This window comes from Anabrus simplex, chromosome 4 (genome assembly GCF_040414725.1).
Source record: "Anabrus simplex isolate iqAnaSimp1 chromosome 4, ASM4041472v1, whole genome shotgun sequence".
NCBI classification, from domain to species: Eukaryota; Metazoa; Arthropoda; class Insecta; order Orthoptera; family Tettigoniidae; genus Anabrus; species Anabrus simplex.
In genome coordinates this window covers 202,139,909-202,154,412 of record NC_090268.1, presented here as the reverse complement: position 1 = coordinate 202,154,412, position 14,504 = coordinate 202,139,909, and the positions used below count along the sequence as shown (strand labels likewise).

At 45.5% G+C, this 14,504-nt stretch overlaps 1 protein-coding gene across 1 annotated transcript in view; it reads right to left on the bottom strand.

Moving 5' to 3' along the window:
• Positions 1-14,504, bottom strand: part of Dhc36C (Dynein heavy chain at 36C) — a 911,918-nt gene that overhangs the window by 709,028 nt on the left and 188,386 nt on the right. Inside the window, exon 12 of the mRNA XM_068227203.1 lies at positions 12,719-12,855. Coding sequence (XP_068083304.1) covers positions 12,719-12,855 — 137 coding nt within the window. The remainder of the gene's footprint in view (positions 1-12,718; positions 12,856-14,504) is intronic.

The following is a 14,504-nucleotide window of genomic DNA, read 5'->3' as shown; positions in this document are numbered from 1 at the left end:
ACAGGTAACGCAGACCTATGGCGCTTTGCACATAATGCCGCCACTTACAGCCAACGCAAACCGATGAGTTTCCTCACCTAGGGTACTAGTCACGGGTGCCGGTCCCATGGGCCCCGTGGTGTTCCGCACATAGTGAGTACTAATCACAGGCAACGCAGACCCACGGTGTCGCTCATATAGTGGTACAACTCACAGGCTACGCCCAGACTCGCGGTGTTGCCCACATGGGTACAACGCACGGGTACTGGAATCCACCCGGCCAGGCTTTTTACTGCAACGAATCACAAACATATTTCGTACCACGTTAGTGATACTACTCGCAAGTACATGTAACCCATGGTGTTCCCCCCATGATGGTCCGAATCAAGAGTAGTTTCATGGTTCTAAGTCATCCATCCCTTGGTCGCCCCTTATAGTCGCCTCGCACGACAGGCAGGGGATACCGTGGGTGTATTATTCGTCAGCCTCCCCCACCCACAGGGGGTGTGTGTTTGGTCCGCGAGAGGTGTTTTATTTCCCTCAAGTCCGCCGGCAAGCCGGTTAGGACCCCCCTATCCGCCACCTGGGACGCGCCACGTGGGAGTATCACCTCTCCCCCTGCTACGCCTGCGTAGCAGGTTCGTGGCAGGGGGTAAAAAGAGAGAGAAAAGAAGAAGGTATCCGTCACTTCGGAAAATGAAGTAACGGACGAAGAAATGCAAGGGCCACGAAGGGCGTGAAAATGAAAGACTCCCTAGGCCTCGAATGCTCTTATACCGTCGGGGTCGGAAGAGAACAAGAGTTGACCAAGGGAGGTCGGACAGGATAGGCGAGAGTGAGGAGCCTGGCACAAGTAAGTGGAAGCAATGCCAAGATTCAGCTAAGGGCCCCGTGGTCGCCAATCCACACTCCCAAGTTGAGAGCCCCTTGGGCCCCTATCAGTCGCCTCTTACGACAGGCAGGGGATACCGCAGATGTATTCTACATGTGCGTTCCCCACCCGCAGAGGGTAGTGTGTTTGGTCCGCGAGAGGTATTTTATTTCCCTCAAGTCCGCCAGCAAGCCGTTTAGGACCCCCCCCCCCCTTATCCGCCACCTGGGACGCGCCACGTGGGAGTATCACCTCTCCCCCTGCTACGCCGCTAGCACATACCGAAGGGGGTTCTACTTTCAATAAATGGGAGTGCGTTAGTATACCATGGCCGATCCGAAGACGATATAATACCACTGCTTCCCTCTGGGAAGCCCGAAGGGAAGTCCTCCATACCTTCGTTATACCCTTTATCGCTCTCAGCTTATTTGAAGTGGAGTGGCCTGCCACTCCATCTCCTAATGGACATAACCCCATTAAAAGTAACAACTCTCATTATTGTTCCGTATTGAAGATGACGTTAGGCATAAAATCTTAAGGACAATTTAATAAAACCACCTTATCAATACTTCCCACATTTAATGTGGTTTGAATCTACATGAATTTATGTAGACATCAGTTACATGTTTCACCCATTATTTGGGCATCTTCAGCGTGTAGACAACCTTTAGGTCAAGGTCCGGGACCTTATTTAACCATATATAGTATAAAATATGAACGTTGATAATCTCTTCAGACTAACATGCCAGGATAATAATTTAAAAAATGTTAACAATACATAAATGTAACATAAATTAATGGTATTTTAACACAATTAAAACTTGTCAGTCCTAATCCATCTAACTTAAAATCATGGGTAAAACTAAAATGGATCTCTTTCCTCTAACATAAATCTTGGGTAAAAAGGATAATCATACGAGAGCTCAATCGACCCAAATATATAATTTTCATAATCTTGACGTAACTAATGTTGAAATGTGTTGTCAACCACAAGTGGAGATTTAAAACCGATTGTTATATGTAGATTGATTGTTGTTGTGAATGAAAATATATGCGTCTTAGTTTCAGGACTTATGTGACGACAAGGAATTGTAAAGAATACAATCTTACGCTGTTTCTTAGTTTTAGGCTGCTGCTTAATTGGGAAGGAATATCCTAGACACTTAATACAGTCTTGTATGAATATCATTCCCGCTATTGTGCTGTTTAGGCCTTTGCGAGGAATCTAAAGATTATCGGTAATGATGATGATGATGATGATGATACTTGTTGTTTAAAGGGGCCTAACATCCAGGTCATCGGCCCCTTATGGTACGAAATGAGACGAAATGAAAGGACAAATTAAAAATCAAAATTTTCCATTAACCACAATTCAAAACGTGAGGACGATGGATGGATGGATGGATGGATGGATGGATGGATGGATGGATGGATGGATGGATGGATGGATGGACGGACGGACGGACGGACGGACGGACGGATATGAATTTCAAACCATCTGTGGAACCTACCCAAAGTGCCTCACATGCACAGAAGCTGGTGTAAAACAATAGTATTACTGACCAAGGAACTGATTCTATAGCACGATACTGAATCGATGATGCTTGTAGTCGAAAGGTGTCCAAAATCCAAGTCATCGTCCCCTCATAATGTTAGTTATCGCTAAAAAAGTAGAACCATGGTATTTGTCATGTTGCGTTACTAATCAAGAGTAGCGTAGACTCGCGGCATTCCACACATTATGGTACTACTCACAGGTAATGAAATTCGTACATGTATTACAGAACTCCTGTGTTTCGCATATTGCGGTGTCATTGACAGGCAACGCAAACCTATGGTGTTAATCACCTAAGTGTACTAACCACAAGGACTCGTAATATCCCGTGGTGTTCCTCTTATAGTGGGTACTAATCATAGATAAGCCAGAACCATGGGTTCCGTCATCCCATGGTGTCGCTCATATAGTGCTACTAATCACAGGTACGGTAAAAGCCGTCGCGCTCTCGTTTCCCACTAATCACAAACCTATTTAGTACCTAACATAGTGGTACTACGCGCAAGGAAAAGCGACCGATGGTGTTCCGCGCGTGGTGGTACTAATCACAAAGAGTTTCATGGTTCTAATATAATCATCCCTTGGTCGTCCCTTTTAGTCGCCTCTTACGACAGGCAGGGGATACCGTGGGGCGTGAGTGTATTGTTCGTCTGCGTCCCTCACCCGCAGGGGGTAGTGTGTTTGGTCCGCGAGAGGTATTTTATTTCTCTCAAGTCCGCCGGCAAGCCGGTTAGGACCCCCCCTATCCGCCACATGGGACGCGCTACGTGGGAGTATGAACTCTCCCCCTGCTACGCCAGCGCAGTAAGTTCGTGGTATCGGTAATGAAGTAAACAAGAAATTTTAATTGGCAATTAAGAGCACGCGTTGTGACAAAACCTATTAAACTATAACTGTAAAGTCACTTACTTGTTCAGTTCATACTCGGTGGACCTGTCTGTTCCGGCAGCGACTGCCTTACTAACATTTCTACGTCTGGTGTTATATCGGTGCGGTAATGGAGGGGCGGGGCATAGATGAGAGTGGGGGTAGGCTGGTCTTTCGGCGTATGTGCTTTTGCTGGTGGGAGAGTTTCTAAAGCGGTGTGGGCGGGCTTAACGTTTGGCATGTTGGATGAAGCAATTGAGTGTGGAGATTTGAATAAATGAGTGATTTTGTTCTGATTTGAATTCACGATATTAATTAATTTAGGTGTTCATTCATACAAAGGACTTTAATTTCATTGACAACGTTAAGATTTTCATTTTTATTATAGGTCTGGTCCAAAAAAAAAGTGTAGATTTTACAGTTCGTTCATTAATATCCCTTTACCTATGATTCTAATGATGTAAAGTGATGACCCGTTTCTCTCATTTGTTGGCTCATCGCTGAGTACTTGTTATGTTTTTGAGCGTTATAATGTTCCAAATATCTAGTGTGAAAGCTCCGCCCAGTTTGACCTATATAAGAAAATCCACATTGTGTACATGTTAGTCTATATACGCCAGACCTTGAATAATAATTGCTATTGTAATTGACCTTATTGTGGTAAAAAAATATGTTTTGATTGGTGTTAACTGTCCTGAAGGCTATGTTAATATTGTGCTTCTTTAAAGTATTTGCGATCTGATGGACGGCTGGGTTATTATATGTAAATGTGGCGAAACTACCTCTTTAGTTTTGTCGGGGACGAGATTAGTGGACAATTTAATTTTGATTTTATTAATCAAACGTTTAACCATATCAATTAAAAACCCGTTAAGTTGAGCAATATTCCTTATATATTTCATTTCAGTTTTTAAATTTCTGAGAGAAAGAGGAGTTTTAAAAGGTCTATAAATTAACAGGAAGAGACTTGTTTTTGGGTCTTGGGGTGTAGGGATGAATTCTTAATAGTTAATGGAGAGTGTGTAGGTTTCCTTTATATTCGAAATTCGAAGGTATTATGTTCGCGTGTAACCGTTAAATATAGAAGGTTTAAGGAATTCTTGACCTCGTATTCTTTAGTAAACTTAACACTGGGATCAATTTTGTTTAGGGAATCCAAAATCTCGTCACTATTAGTGACATCTTTGTCGAAAACTACGAAAGTATCGTCTACAAATCTGAGCCATAAGCATACGGTTTTATTTGTGTTATAATTTTTGTGTGTTCTATTGTATCCATATAAATGTCGGCTAGAATGCCAGAAAGAGGGACCCCCATCGCTAAGCCTTTTTGCTGGTAAAACTTCCCATTGGAAGAGAAATAGTTTAAGACAAAATTTAAAATCATGAATTCTTCGGTTTCCAGCTTACTAAGGCCGCTGTGTTTATTGATATAATCATTGATGATTCTTACAGTTTCTTTGGTAGGGATATTTGGATACATATTTACGACGTCATAGGTGCACATTGTGTGATTGGGCCGCAATTTAAACTTATTTAGAATTTCGCAAAAATTAACTGAATTTTTAAAGGATATTTATTATTTAAAACGTAATATTTTTTTAGGAAGCCGTGAATGAATTTTGATCATTTACAAGTGGGGCTGTTTCTACAATTTATGATAGGGCGTATTGGATTGCCCTTCTTATGAATCCTGGGTAAGGCTCTGGCTGTCGGTATCATAGGGTTCATATTAAAAAGTTTTTTTTGTTCCTGTTCATTGAAAAGAAAGTTAGTAATTCTTACTAGAGTTTTTAGATTTCGCTGGATTCTTAAGGTTGCATCTTTGTTGACTATTGCAGAAATTTTTCCTTTAAAAATTCTTCTGTTTTTGGAATGTATGAGTGTTTATCTACGAGAACTGTGGATTCTACTTTATCCGCTTTTGTGACGATAATGTTATTAACATCTATTTTCACTTGCACGTTCTGCATTAATTTTTTGTGGTTGAAATTAAAATTGATTGATGATTGATTGATGCTTGTTGTTTGAAGGGGCCTAACATCGAGGTCATCGGCCCCTAATGGTACGAAATGAAAGAACAAAAATTGCAAAGGTATCCACTGACCAAAATAAAAATAAAATATGGCATGAAGAATGAATGGATGGACAGGAAATCAACAAAACACAAAACTAACAAACAAAAACAAGTGGATCGGACTCAATACAGATCGAAAATAACATTATTACCGACCAAGGAACCACTTATAAAGCACAATGATGCTTGGTGTCTAAAGGGGGTGCAAAATCCACGACTAAGGGCCCACAGAATGGTACATGTCGCGAGTAAAATAGAACTATGGTATGTGTCATGTTGGGGTATTAATCAGAAGTAGCGAAGACTCACGGTGTTCCACAAAAGATGGTACTACTCACAAGTATTGCAATACGTACAAGTAACGCAGACCTATGGTGTGTCTCACACAATGGCCCAAATTAGAGTCAACGCAAACCGAGAAGGTTCCCCACCTAGGTGTACTAAACACGGGCGCCGGTATTCCCGTGGTGTTCCTCACACAGTGGGTACTAATCACAGGCAACGCAGACCCACGGTGCTGCTCATATAGTGGTACAACTCAGAGGCTACGCCCAGACCCGCGGTGTTGCACACATGGGTACGACGCACGGGTACTGGAATCCACCAGGCCAGGCTTTTACTGCTACTAATCACAAACCTATTTCGTACCGAATTTAGTGGTACTACTCGCAAGTACAGGCAACCTATGGTGTTCCCCGCGTGATGGTACGATTCAAAATTAGTTGCATGGTTCTAATTCAGTCAGCCCTTGGTCGCCCCTTTTAGTCGCCTCTTACGACAGGCAGGGGAATCCGCGGGTGTATTCTACATGTGCGTACCCCACCCGCAGGGGGTGAAATTAAAATTTGCGTATATTTCTTCCGCTAATTTTGGGAATTTCTTCTTGAAGATGATGATGCTTGTTGTTTTAAGGGGCCTAACATCGAAGGTCATCGGCCCCTAATGGAACGAAATGAATGACATGAGATATGAAGTTAAAATTTTAAAAAGTATCCACTGACTAGAGTTAAAAAAGAATGGTGATGAAGAAAAATGAGGGTGAGATTAAAACAGTCAGTGGATCTAATACGCAATGCCTTATGTTCTATTAAAATAAGAGAAAGTACAGAAATCGAAGGAATAAGGCATTGACCAGTAATACAGATATTAATACATAATTTACGTTAGACGTTCAAATAACACATTAAAATGCGCAACACAAACTAAAATGAAGTCAATGAGATAAAAGCGCAACTGACATAAACAACACTAGGACAAAGGACAAAGGACATCATCACACACGATAAAACAGACCGCTATCCCTCATAAAGCGGATGACGAGGTCTGCTGACTGCTCGTCATCGCGCAAGATAAGGGAGATAGTACTCGGAAGGTTAATACTACGCCGCAGATCGACCAGGTCCACGCACTCCGTAAGGATGTGTACCACGGTAAGATGGTCGCCGCAGGTACACACCGGAGGGGGTTCTCCTTTCCGTAGATGGGAGTGCGTCAAGATACCGTGGCCGATCCGAAGGCGACATAATACCACGGCTTCCCTCCGCGAAGCCCGAAGGGAAGTCCTCCATACCTTCGTTGTTCCTTTTATCGCTCTCAGCTTATTGGGAAGTGGGATGGCCTGCCACTCCATCTCCCAATGAGACATAACCAGATGTCTCAGCTGAGAGCGAATATCACTTGCTGGAATCTTGAAAGGCAACAGGGGCAGTGTAACTGCCTCCTTGGCAGCCTGATCTGCTAACTCGAATCCCTCTATGCCCATGTGGCTGAGGAGCCACACAAACGTAATTCTGGTGCCGGCATCCGAACACCCGGCCAGCAGGTCCTGGATCCGCTGCACCAGAGGGGGTCGAGGGAAACAGGTATCAATAGACTGAAGCGAACTCAAGGAGTCAGTACACACAAGAAAGTGTCGGCGCTCATTGTCTAGTGCGTACCGTAGAGCCTCACAGATAGCATAGAGCTCTGCCGTGTACACACTACAGGTGTACGTGAGAGCAAAAAGAAACCGATCATTGTCGACAACGAACGCACAGCCCACCTTCGTATCTGTCCTTGAACCATCCGTGTAAACGACGACTGAACCTGGATAGCGGCCAAGAACGGATAGGTACATCCTCCGATAAATCGAAGGGTCCGTGTCTCCTTTCGGGCCAGTGTGCAAATCCAGGATGATTTCAGGTCGTCGTACAACCCACGGAGGTACCCCACTTGGTTGTCTGACAAGGCAAGGAATCGAAGGTACGTCAAACAATTCATAACTGCTATCCAAGCGTATCCCAACCGGCCGCGTCGCACGAGGATGAGCAACGTACAACAAACGGTTGCCATTGTTGAACACGCAGGGTTAGCTCGGATGAAGTGACATCTGTCGCAAATTTGCAGCATACGTAAGTAGTAGTTTCTGGCGCCTCAGGTGTAAAGGAGGCACACCAGACTCAGCGAGCAGGCTAGCGATGGGGCTAGTGCGAAAAGCTCCCGTCGCCAACCTAACCCCGCTGTGGTGGATACTGTTCAGCTTCGCAAGAACGCTTGGTCTTGCGGAGCCATATGCTGCACTGCCGTAGTCTAACCGGGATAAAATGTGTGCCCTATAGAATCGCAGGAGCACCACGCGGTCAGCTCCCCAATTAGTGCTGCTAAGAAACTTCAAGAGGTTAAGCCTCTTGGTGCATTGCACTTTTAGCTCCCGCACGTGTGGCTCCCACGATAATTTTCTGTCAAAAAGAAGCCCAGAAATCGGTAGGTGTAAACAACTGGAAGAACGACATTTCCTAGATAAAGCTCAGGATGAGGGTGAAGAGTACGTTGACGACAAAAGTGGACAACGGAGGTCTTTGCGGCAGAAAACCGAAAGCCATGTTCTAAGGTCCACTTCTCCACCCTCCTAATAGCTTGCTGTAACTGTCGCTCTGCGACTGCCATACTGCACGAGCTATAGTGCAGAGCAAAATCATCCACATATAGGGACGGTATTACGGCTGGACCAGCAGCAGCGACAATACCGTTTATGGCAATCGCGAACAGAGTGACACTAAGAACCGATCCCTGTGGGACTCCATTTTCTTGAACGTGGTATTGCGAATATGTCCTACCTACTCGGACACGGAATAGACGGAGGGACAAAAAATTCGCAATAAATACCGGCAAGTTACCTCGGAATCTCCATTGATGCAGGACTGAAAGGATGCCATATCGCCAGGTGGTGTCGTAGGCCTTCTCCAAGTCAAAGAAGACAGCTACCAAGTGCTGTTTGCGGAGAAACGCATCCTGGATAGAGCTCTCCAGGCGTACCAAGTGGTCTGCGGTGGATCGAGCGGCTCGAAATCCATATTGGTACTCGGACAAGAGTCCTTGTTTCTCCAGACACCACACGAGTCTGCGATTTACCATCCTCTCAAATAGCTTACACAGGCAATTTTTAAGACAAATCGGTCTGTAACTTCCTGCATACTTAGGATCTTTGTCAGGCTTGAGAACAGGGATTACTATGCCCTCTCGCCACTGAGACGGAAAATCACCCTCTGTCCAGATTCGGTTGAACACACGAAGGAGATATAGTAAACTATCATCACTAAGGTGTTTCAACATCTGGTTATGGATGTTGTCCGGTCCAGGAGACGTGTCCTTGCAAAGCGCTAAGGCGCTGCGGAGTTCCCACTCCGTAAAGGGCACGTTGTAGTCCTCTGAAGCTTGGGTGGCAAAACTAAGGTGATGACGTTCTGCCTCCCGCTTCAGAGGGAGGAAATCAGGATTGTAATTCCCGGAGCCAGAGACATCCGCGATATGACTAGCGAGATGATTAGCATTCGCGAGGGGGTCAGTAGCGACACTGCCTGCAATGGAAATTCCCGGTACAGCAGATGATCCTTGAATACCCGAAATTCGTCGAAGTTTCGTCCACACTTGAGATGATGGAGTATGTGACGTCATGGACGACACATATCTCTCCCATGAAGCCTTCTTACTATGTCGAATAAGAACTCGCGCCTTAGCGCGGAGTTTCTTAAATGTTACCAAGTTGGCCACAGTAGGCTGTCGACGGTAACGTTTATGAGCGCGACGGCGTTCTTTGATGGCTGCTGCTATTTCATCGTTCCACCAAGGAACGAGTTTTCGGCGAGGAGCCCCCGAGAAAAACGGAATGGACTCCTCAGCACCAGCAAGAATAACTTGGGTGACGTAAGTGATTTCCTCGCCGACGGTCCGCCTGACATCATCGCTAAAGACAGCTAGTGATGTGTACTTTGGCCAATCAGCATGTTTAAGAATCCATCGAGGGGGAGCCTCGACGGGTTTATGTTTCAACAAAGTAAGAATGATGGGAAAATGGTCACTATCACAGAGATCATCGTGTGCATTCCACCGAAACAGTGGAATCAACGTTCGGCTGCATAGACTTACGTCTATGCGAGAGTATATGCCGTAACGTACACTAAAGTGAGTTGGTTCCCCTGTGTTCAAAATACATAAATCCAGATCTGTTAGAAGTGTTTCCAGCTCTCTTCCTCGGGGGCAAGGTGTCTCAGAGCCCCATATGGGGTGATGGGCGTTAAAATCGCCCAATAAGAGGAAGGGTGGTGGAAGCTGATCTATAAGATCAGCGACATCATTGATGTTCAGATGCTGGCCTGGTGGAAGATAAACATTACACACTGTTGCTATGACAGGCAGCGAGACGCTAACAGCTACAGCCTCAACAGGGGTTCTTAATAGAACCTCTTCGCTGTAGCTATCAGAACGTACAAAAATGCCAACGCCTCCGGAAGCCCGGTGAGCATAGTATCGTTCTGTCGAGTATAGTTTGAAATGCCTCAAGACCGTATGATGACCAGGTCTGAAATTCGTCTCCTGAATACAGACTATACTCGCTGCGTACTCACTAATAAGCTGACGTAACTCAGCAAGATGCCTGTCATAACCGTTACAATTCCACTGTAACAGTGCCATAGTGTGGACTATAAAAGGAGTGTTAGGTTATGAGCAACAAAATGCTCGTAAGCCTAAACACTATCTAGTTCTACATCCGTAGATGCAGAGGACAGCGCGACATCCATCCCGTCATCGAAAGATGGCAGGGGTGCCGCCCAGAACTTCGACGCTTTTCAGGCGCGAGTGGGTGCCCTACGAGGAGAGCGCGCAGAATTGGGAGCAGGGCTGCCTCCTGGCGCAGACTCATATCCCCCAGATGGGGGGCATGACTTCTCCTTCGCAGGGGAAGTCCGAGAGCGCTCAGGACGGGCGCTCTTCTTCCCCTTCTTTTTTTCGAGTTTAGACGGGCTGGGAGATGGTTTCCCAGCCCTGGTCGACGATGCCGCCTCCGCCGGCCGGGGCACGACTTTCGTCGACCTCCTAGTGGGGGGAGACTTAGTCTTCCCCCCTTGCTGTGCCGGCTGGGAACTGCCAGCCGGCACAGACTTCTGGTTGGTCGAAGGTGGGGTGGTCCCCCCCTTCGAGCTTTGACTATTCGCGACGTTGCTGAGAGCAGCAACAGTCGTCTTGGGCGCAGCGGTCTGGACAGGTGTCGAGGTTGTGAATGACGAACCTGGAAGACTGAGCTATCAAGCTATAGTCGAGTGTACGGGCAGGTGTATTCGTAGTATGAAACTTACGGCGCGCTTCCTGGTAGGAAAGACCATCCAGGGTCTTGATCTCCTGGATCTTCTTCTCACTCAGGTATGTCGGACAATTCCGATCCCGAGGAGAATGAAAACCGGAGCAGTTAGTGCACTTGTATGGAGTTGTGCACTCCTCCGCGCCGTGAGCTACTCGTCCACATGTACCACATACAGCCTGATTCGAACAGCGAGATACCATATGTCCGAATCGCTGACATTGATAGCATCGCATAGGAGGCGGGATGTACGGCCTTACATCGCAACGATAAGTTGTTACCTTGACTTTCTCTGGTAACACTGACAACTTGAAAGAGACAATGAAGTCACCAGTGGCAACGTCTTCACCGTTGACCTTGCGCGGAATGCGCCGGACGTGTGTCACGCCACGGTTCTTCATGTCTTCCATCAACTCGTCGTCAGTGTTCAAAATAAGGTCGCGGTGAAAGATGACTCCGCGAACCAGCTTCAAGGACTTATGCTCCTCCACTTTGACGGGGATTTCGCCAAAGTGCTCGCACTTAAGCAACTGATCAGCTTGCAGTGCTGTACGAGTCTTGAGAAGCAAACTACCGTTGCGCATTTTCTTAAGTTCCTCCAGTTCGCCATAGACGCCTTCGATGTGTCTACTAAACAGGATCGACTTCACCAGCTTAAAATCGTGCCCATCGGTTCTGGTAGCGACCAGAAACCTAGGGAAGCTGGATCCCATTCCTTCACGCTGCGCATGTTCCCAGAGAGTTGATCCTCTCAGGGAAGCAAAAGTTAAAGACTTAGGTGGGCGACCACCTTGAGAGAGCCGACTTCGTTTGGAAGCCATGCCCGATAGCATCCTCCCCGAATGCCACCCACTCCGATCAGGGGTCTCTGTAGCCGAACCAAGCAGCCAAGGCAATACCCACCTGGTCATACCAGGTACTGCCCGGGGTCCGATGTTGGACGATGCCTAATACGGGATGACTGAGGCAATGAGCACTAAGACTCCCTTCCTCCAGTCACCCGCAATAGCATGTACCCCATAGCGTGTACAGAGCACTAAATATAGAAAAAATAAATAAAAATAATTAATAAGAATATGTCCTTCTGGCATTCGGCTCTGCGGGGACCTGCGTTGTCAGGCGGATACCACTGCCCGGGTACATGACACTCCCACCCGCCGCGTCCTGGGTGGTTGCTGGCACGGGCTTTCGAGCGTAGTCGCACACATAGGAGCTCCATCGCCGAGCAGCACGCACATCAAAATTTCGAATGGTCTACATCTGACCCTCGGAAAAATAATAAAAAATAAAGAGGGGACCATGGCCACATGACCCTTTAAGTCGCCTTCTACGACGGTCAGGGATTACCTATGGATGTATTCAGCCTCTCCCATCCACAGGAGGTCCATCACATTATACCAAACCGCAATCCATGTCCGCGCCAAGGTCGCCCCTTTTTGTCGCCTCTTACGACAGGCAGGGAATACCGCGGGTGTATTCTACATGTGCGTCCCCCACCCGCAGGGGGTCGCTCATACCTCAGTCACTTATATATCGCCAATGCCAAGGATGGGATGAGACAGGTCAATGAGTGTAACATATTTGATCTAGCCCATACTGGAAGATATAGTGCACTATGAACACTAGGTCTCGTCAGCGAAGTCACTGGAACAAGGTATCAATGTGAAAATTCCTTGTAAGAGTACTATAGAAATCTGTATAGGCCTATTCAGTGTAAACGTCAAAAATTCTGTAACAGTTAACAAAATGAGAATACCTTAAAAAATTTGCCCAAAGCAATGTAGTCAAGTCCATCTGAACAGTTGAAGACGACACACTGCTTGGCAACAGCCTTAGCTAAATCTTTGGTGGTTTCTGTTTTTCCTGTGCCTGCAGGTCCTTCGGGGGCTCCTCCTGGAACACACACACCAGAAACCATTCACAATATAAAGGATTAATAAAAAATACAAGACGACTGTTATTGTTTTATTCACACTATTACAAATGACGATAATGCTTGTTGCTTACAGGGGCCTAACATCTAAATCATCGGCCCCTAATGGTGCGAGGTGGACGATATGATATGATAATTAAAATTTTAAACCTATCCACTGACTAGAATTTACAACATATCATCATGAACAATGATTGGGAGTTTAAAATATCAGTGGATCTAATTCGCAATGCCTTATTTTCGATCAATGATAGATTAAGGTAGAATAAGACATTGCCTTAAAATTCAATAATACATAAAGCAAATGAAGATTTGGAAAAAAACACATTGAAATAATTTACACAAACACAAACTAAAAGAGTCAAATTAATCAAACACAGTAAACAATAATATAAAGACTAAAACGAAATACTACAATTATACACGATAAAAAAAACACTATCCCACATAAAACGGAAGACGGGGTCTGCTGATGGCTCGTTATCTCGCAGGGTGAGGGAAATGGTACTCGCGAGTTTTAGAGTACCGATGATGATGAGGATGATGAGTGTTGTTTAAAGGGGCCTAACATCTAGGTCGTCGGTCCCTAATGGTACGAAATAAGACGAAATGCAATGACAATTTAAAAGTTAAAAATCACCCACTGACCAGAATAAAAACGTGATGAAGAGTTAATGGACGGATATGAATTTAAAACAATCAGGGGATCCGACCCAGAAACTATCATAAACAATGGTACTACTGACGAGGTATTGCTTCTAAAGCACAATCCTGAATCGAGGATGCTTGTTTTCTAAAGGCGTCCAAAATCCAGGTCAAGGGCCACTCATAATGGTACTTATCGCTAGTAATGTAGAACCACGGTATTTGTCATGTTCCGGTACTAATCAGACGTAGCGTCGACTCACGGTGTTCCACACATTATGGCACTACTCACAAGTATTGTACGTCACACAAGTAACGCAGACCTATGGTGTTTCTCACATAATGGCGCCACTCATAGGCAACGCAAACCCATGGTGTTCCTCACCTCGATGTACTAATCACGGGCGCCGGTAATTCGTGCTGTTCCTCACACAGTGGGAACTAGTCACAGGCAACGCAGACCCACGGTGTCGCTCATATAGCGGTATTAATCACAGGCAACGCCCAGACCCGTGGTGTTTCTCACAATGGTACTAATCACGGGCACTAAAAAGCCATAGTGATTCACCCTCTGTTGCTACTAATCACAAACCTATTGTGTACCTAGCATAGTGGTATCACTCGCGTACGGGCGACCCATGGTCTTCCCCGCGTGATGCACTAATCATATGTTCAAAAACAAGGGTAAGGTTGTCCACCTGTTCAATACTACTTACAATGTGTTATCATTAAAATATCACATTTATTATTCCATTTGTGGGTACCGGTTTCGCCATTATATAATGCCATCATCAGCCCAAGATTTAAGCAAGCAAGGACACTTAATAAAATACATATATATGTACATAGAGGGCTAGCATTGGTAATCCCGTTACATCATAAAGCATTTGACCACATAATATCTCTAAAAACATATTAAAATTCTGAAATCCTGTTTTAACCTTTCATCGATAGTGTGGTGCTT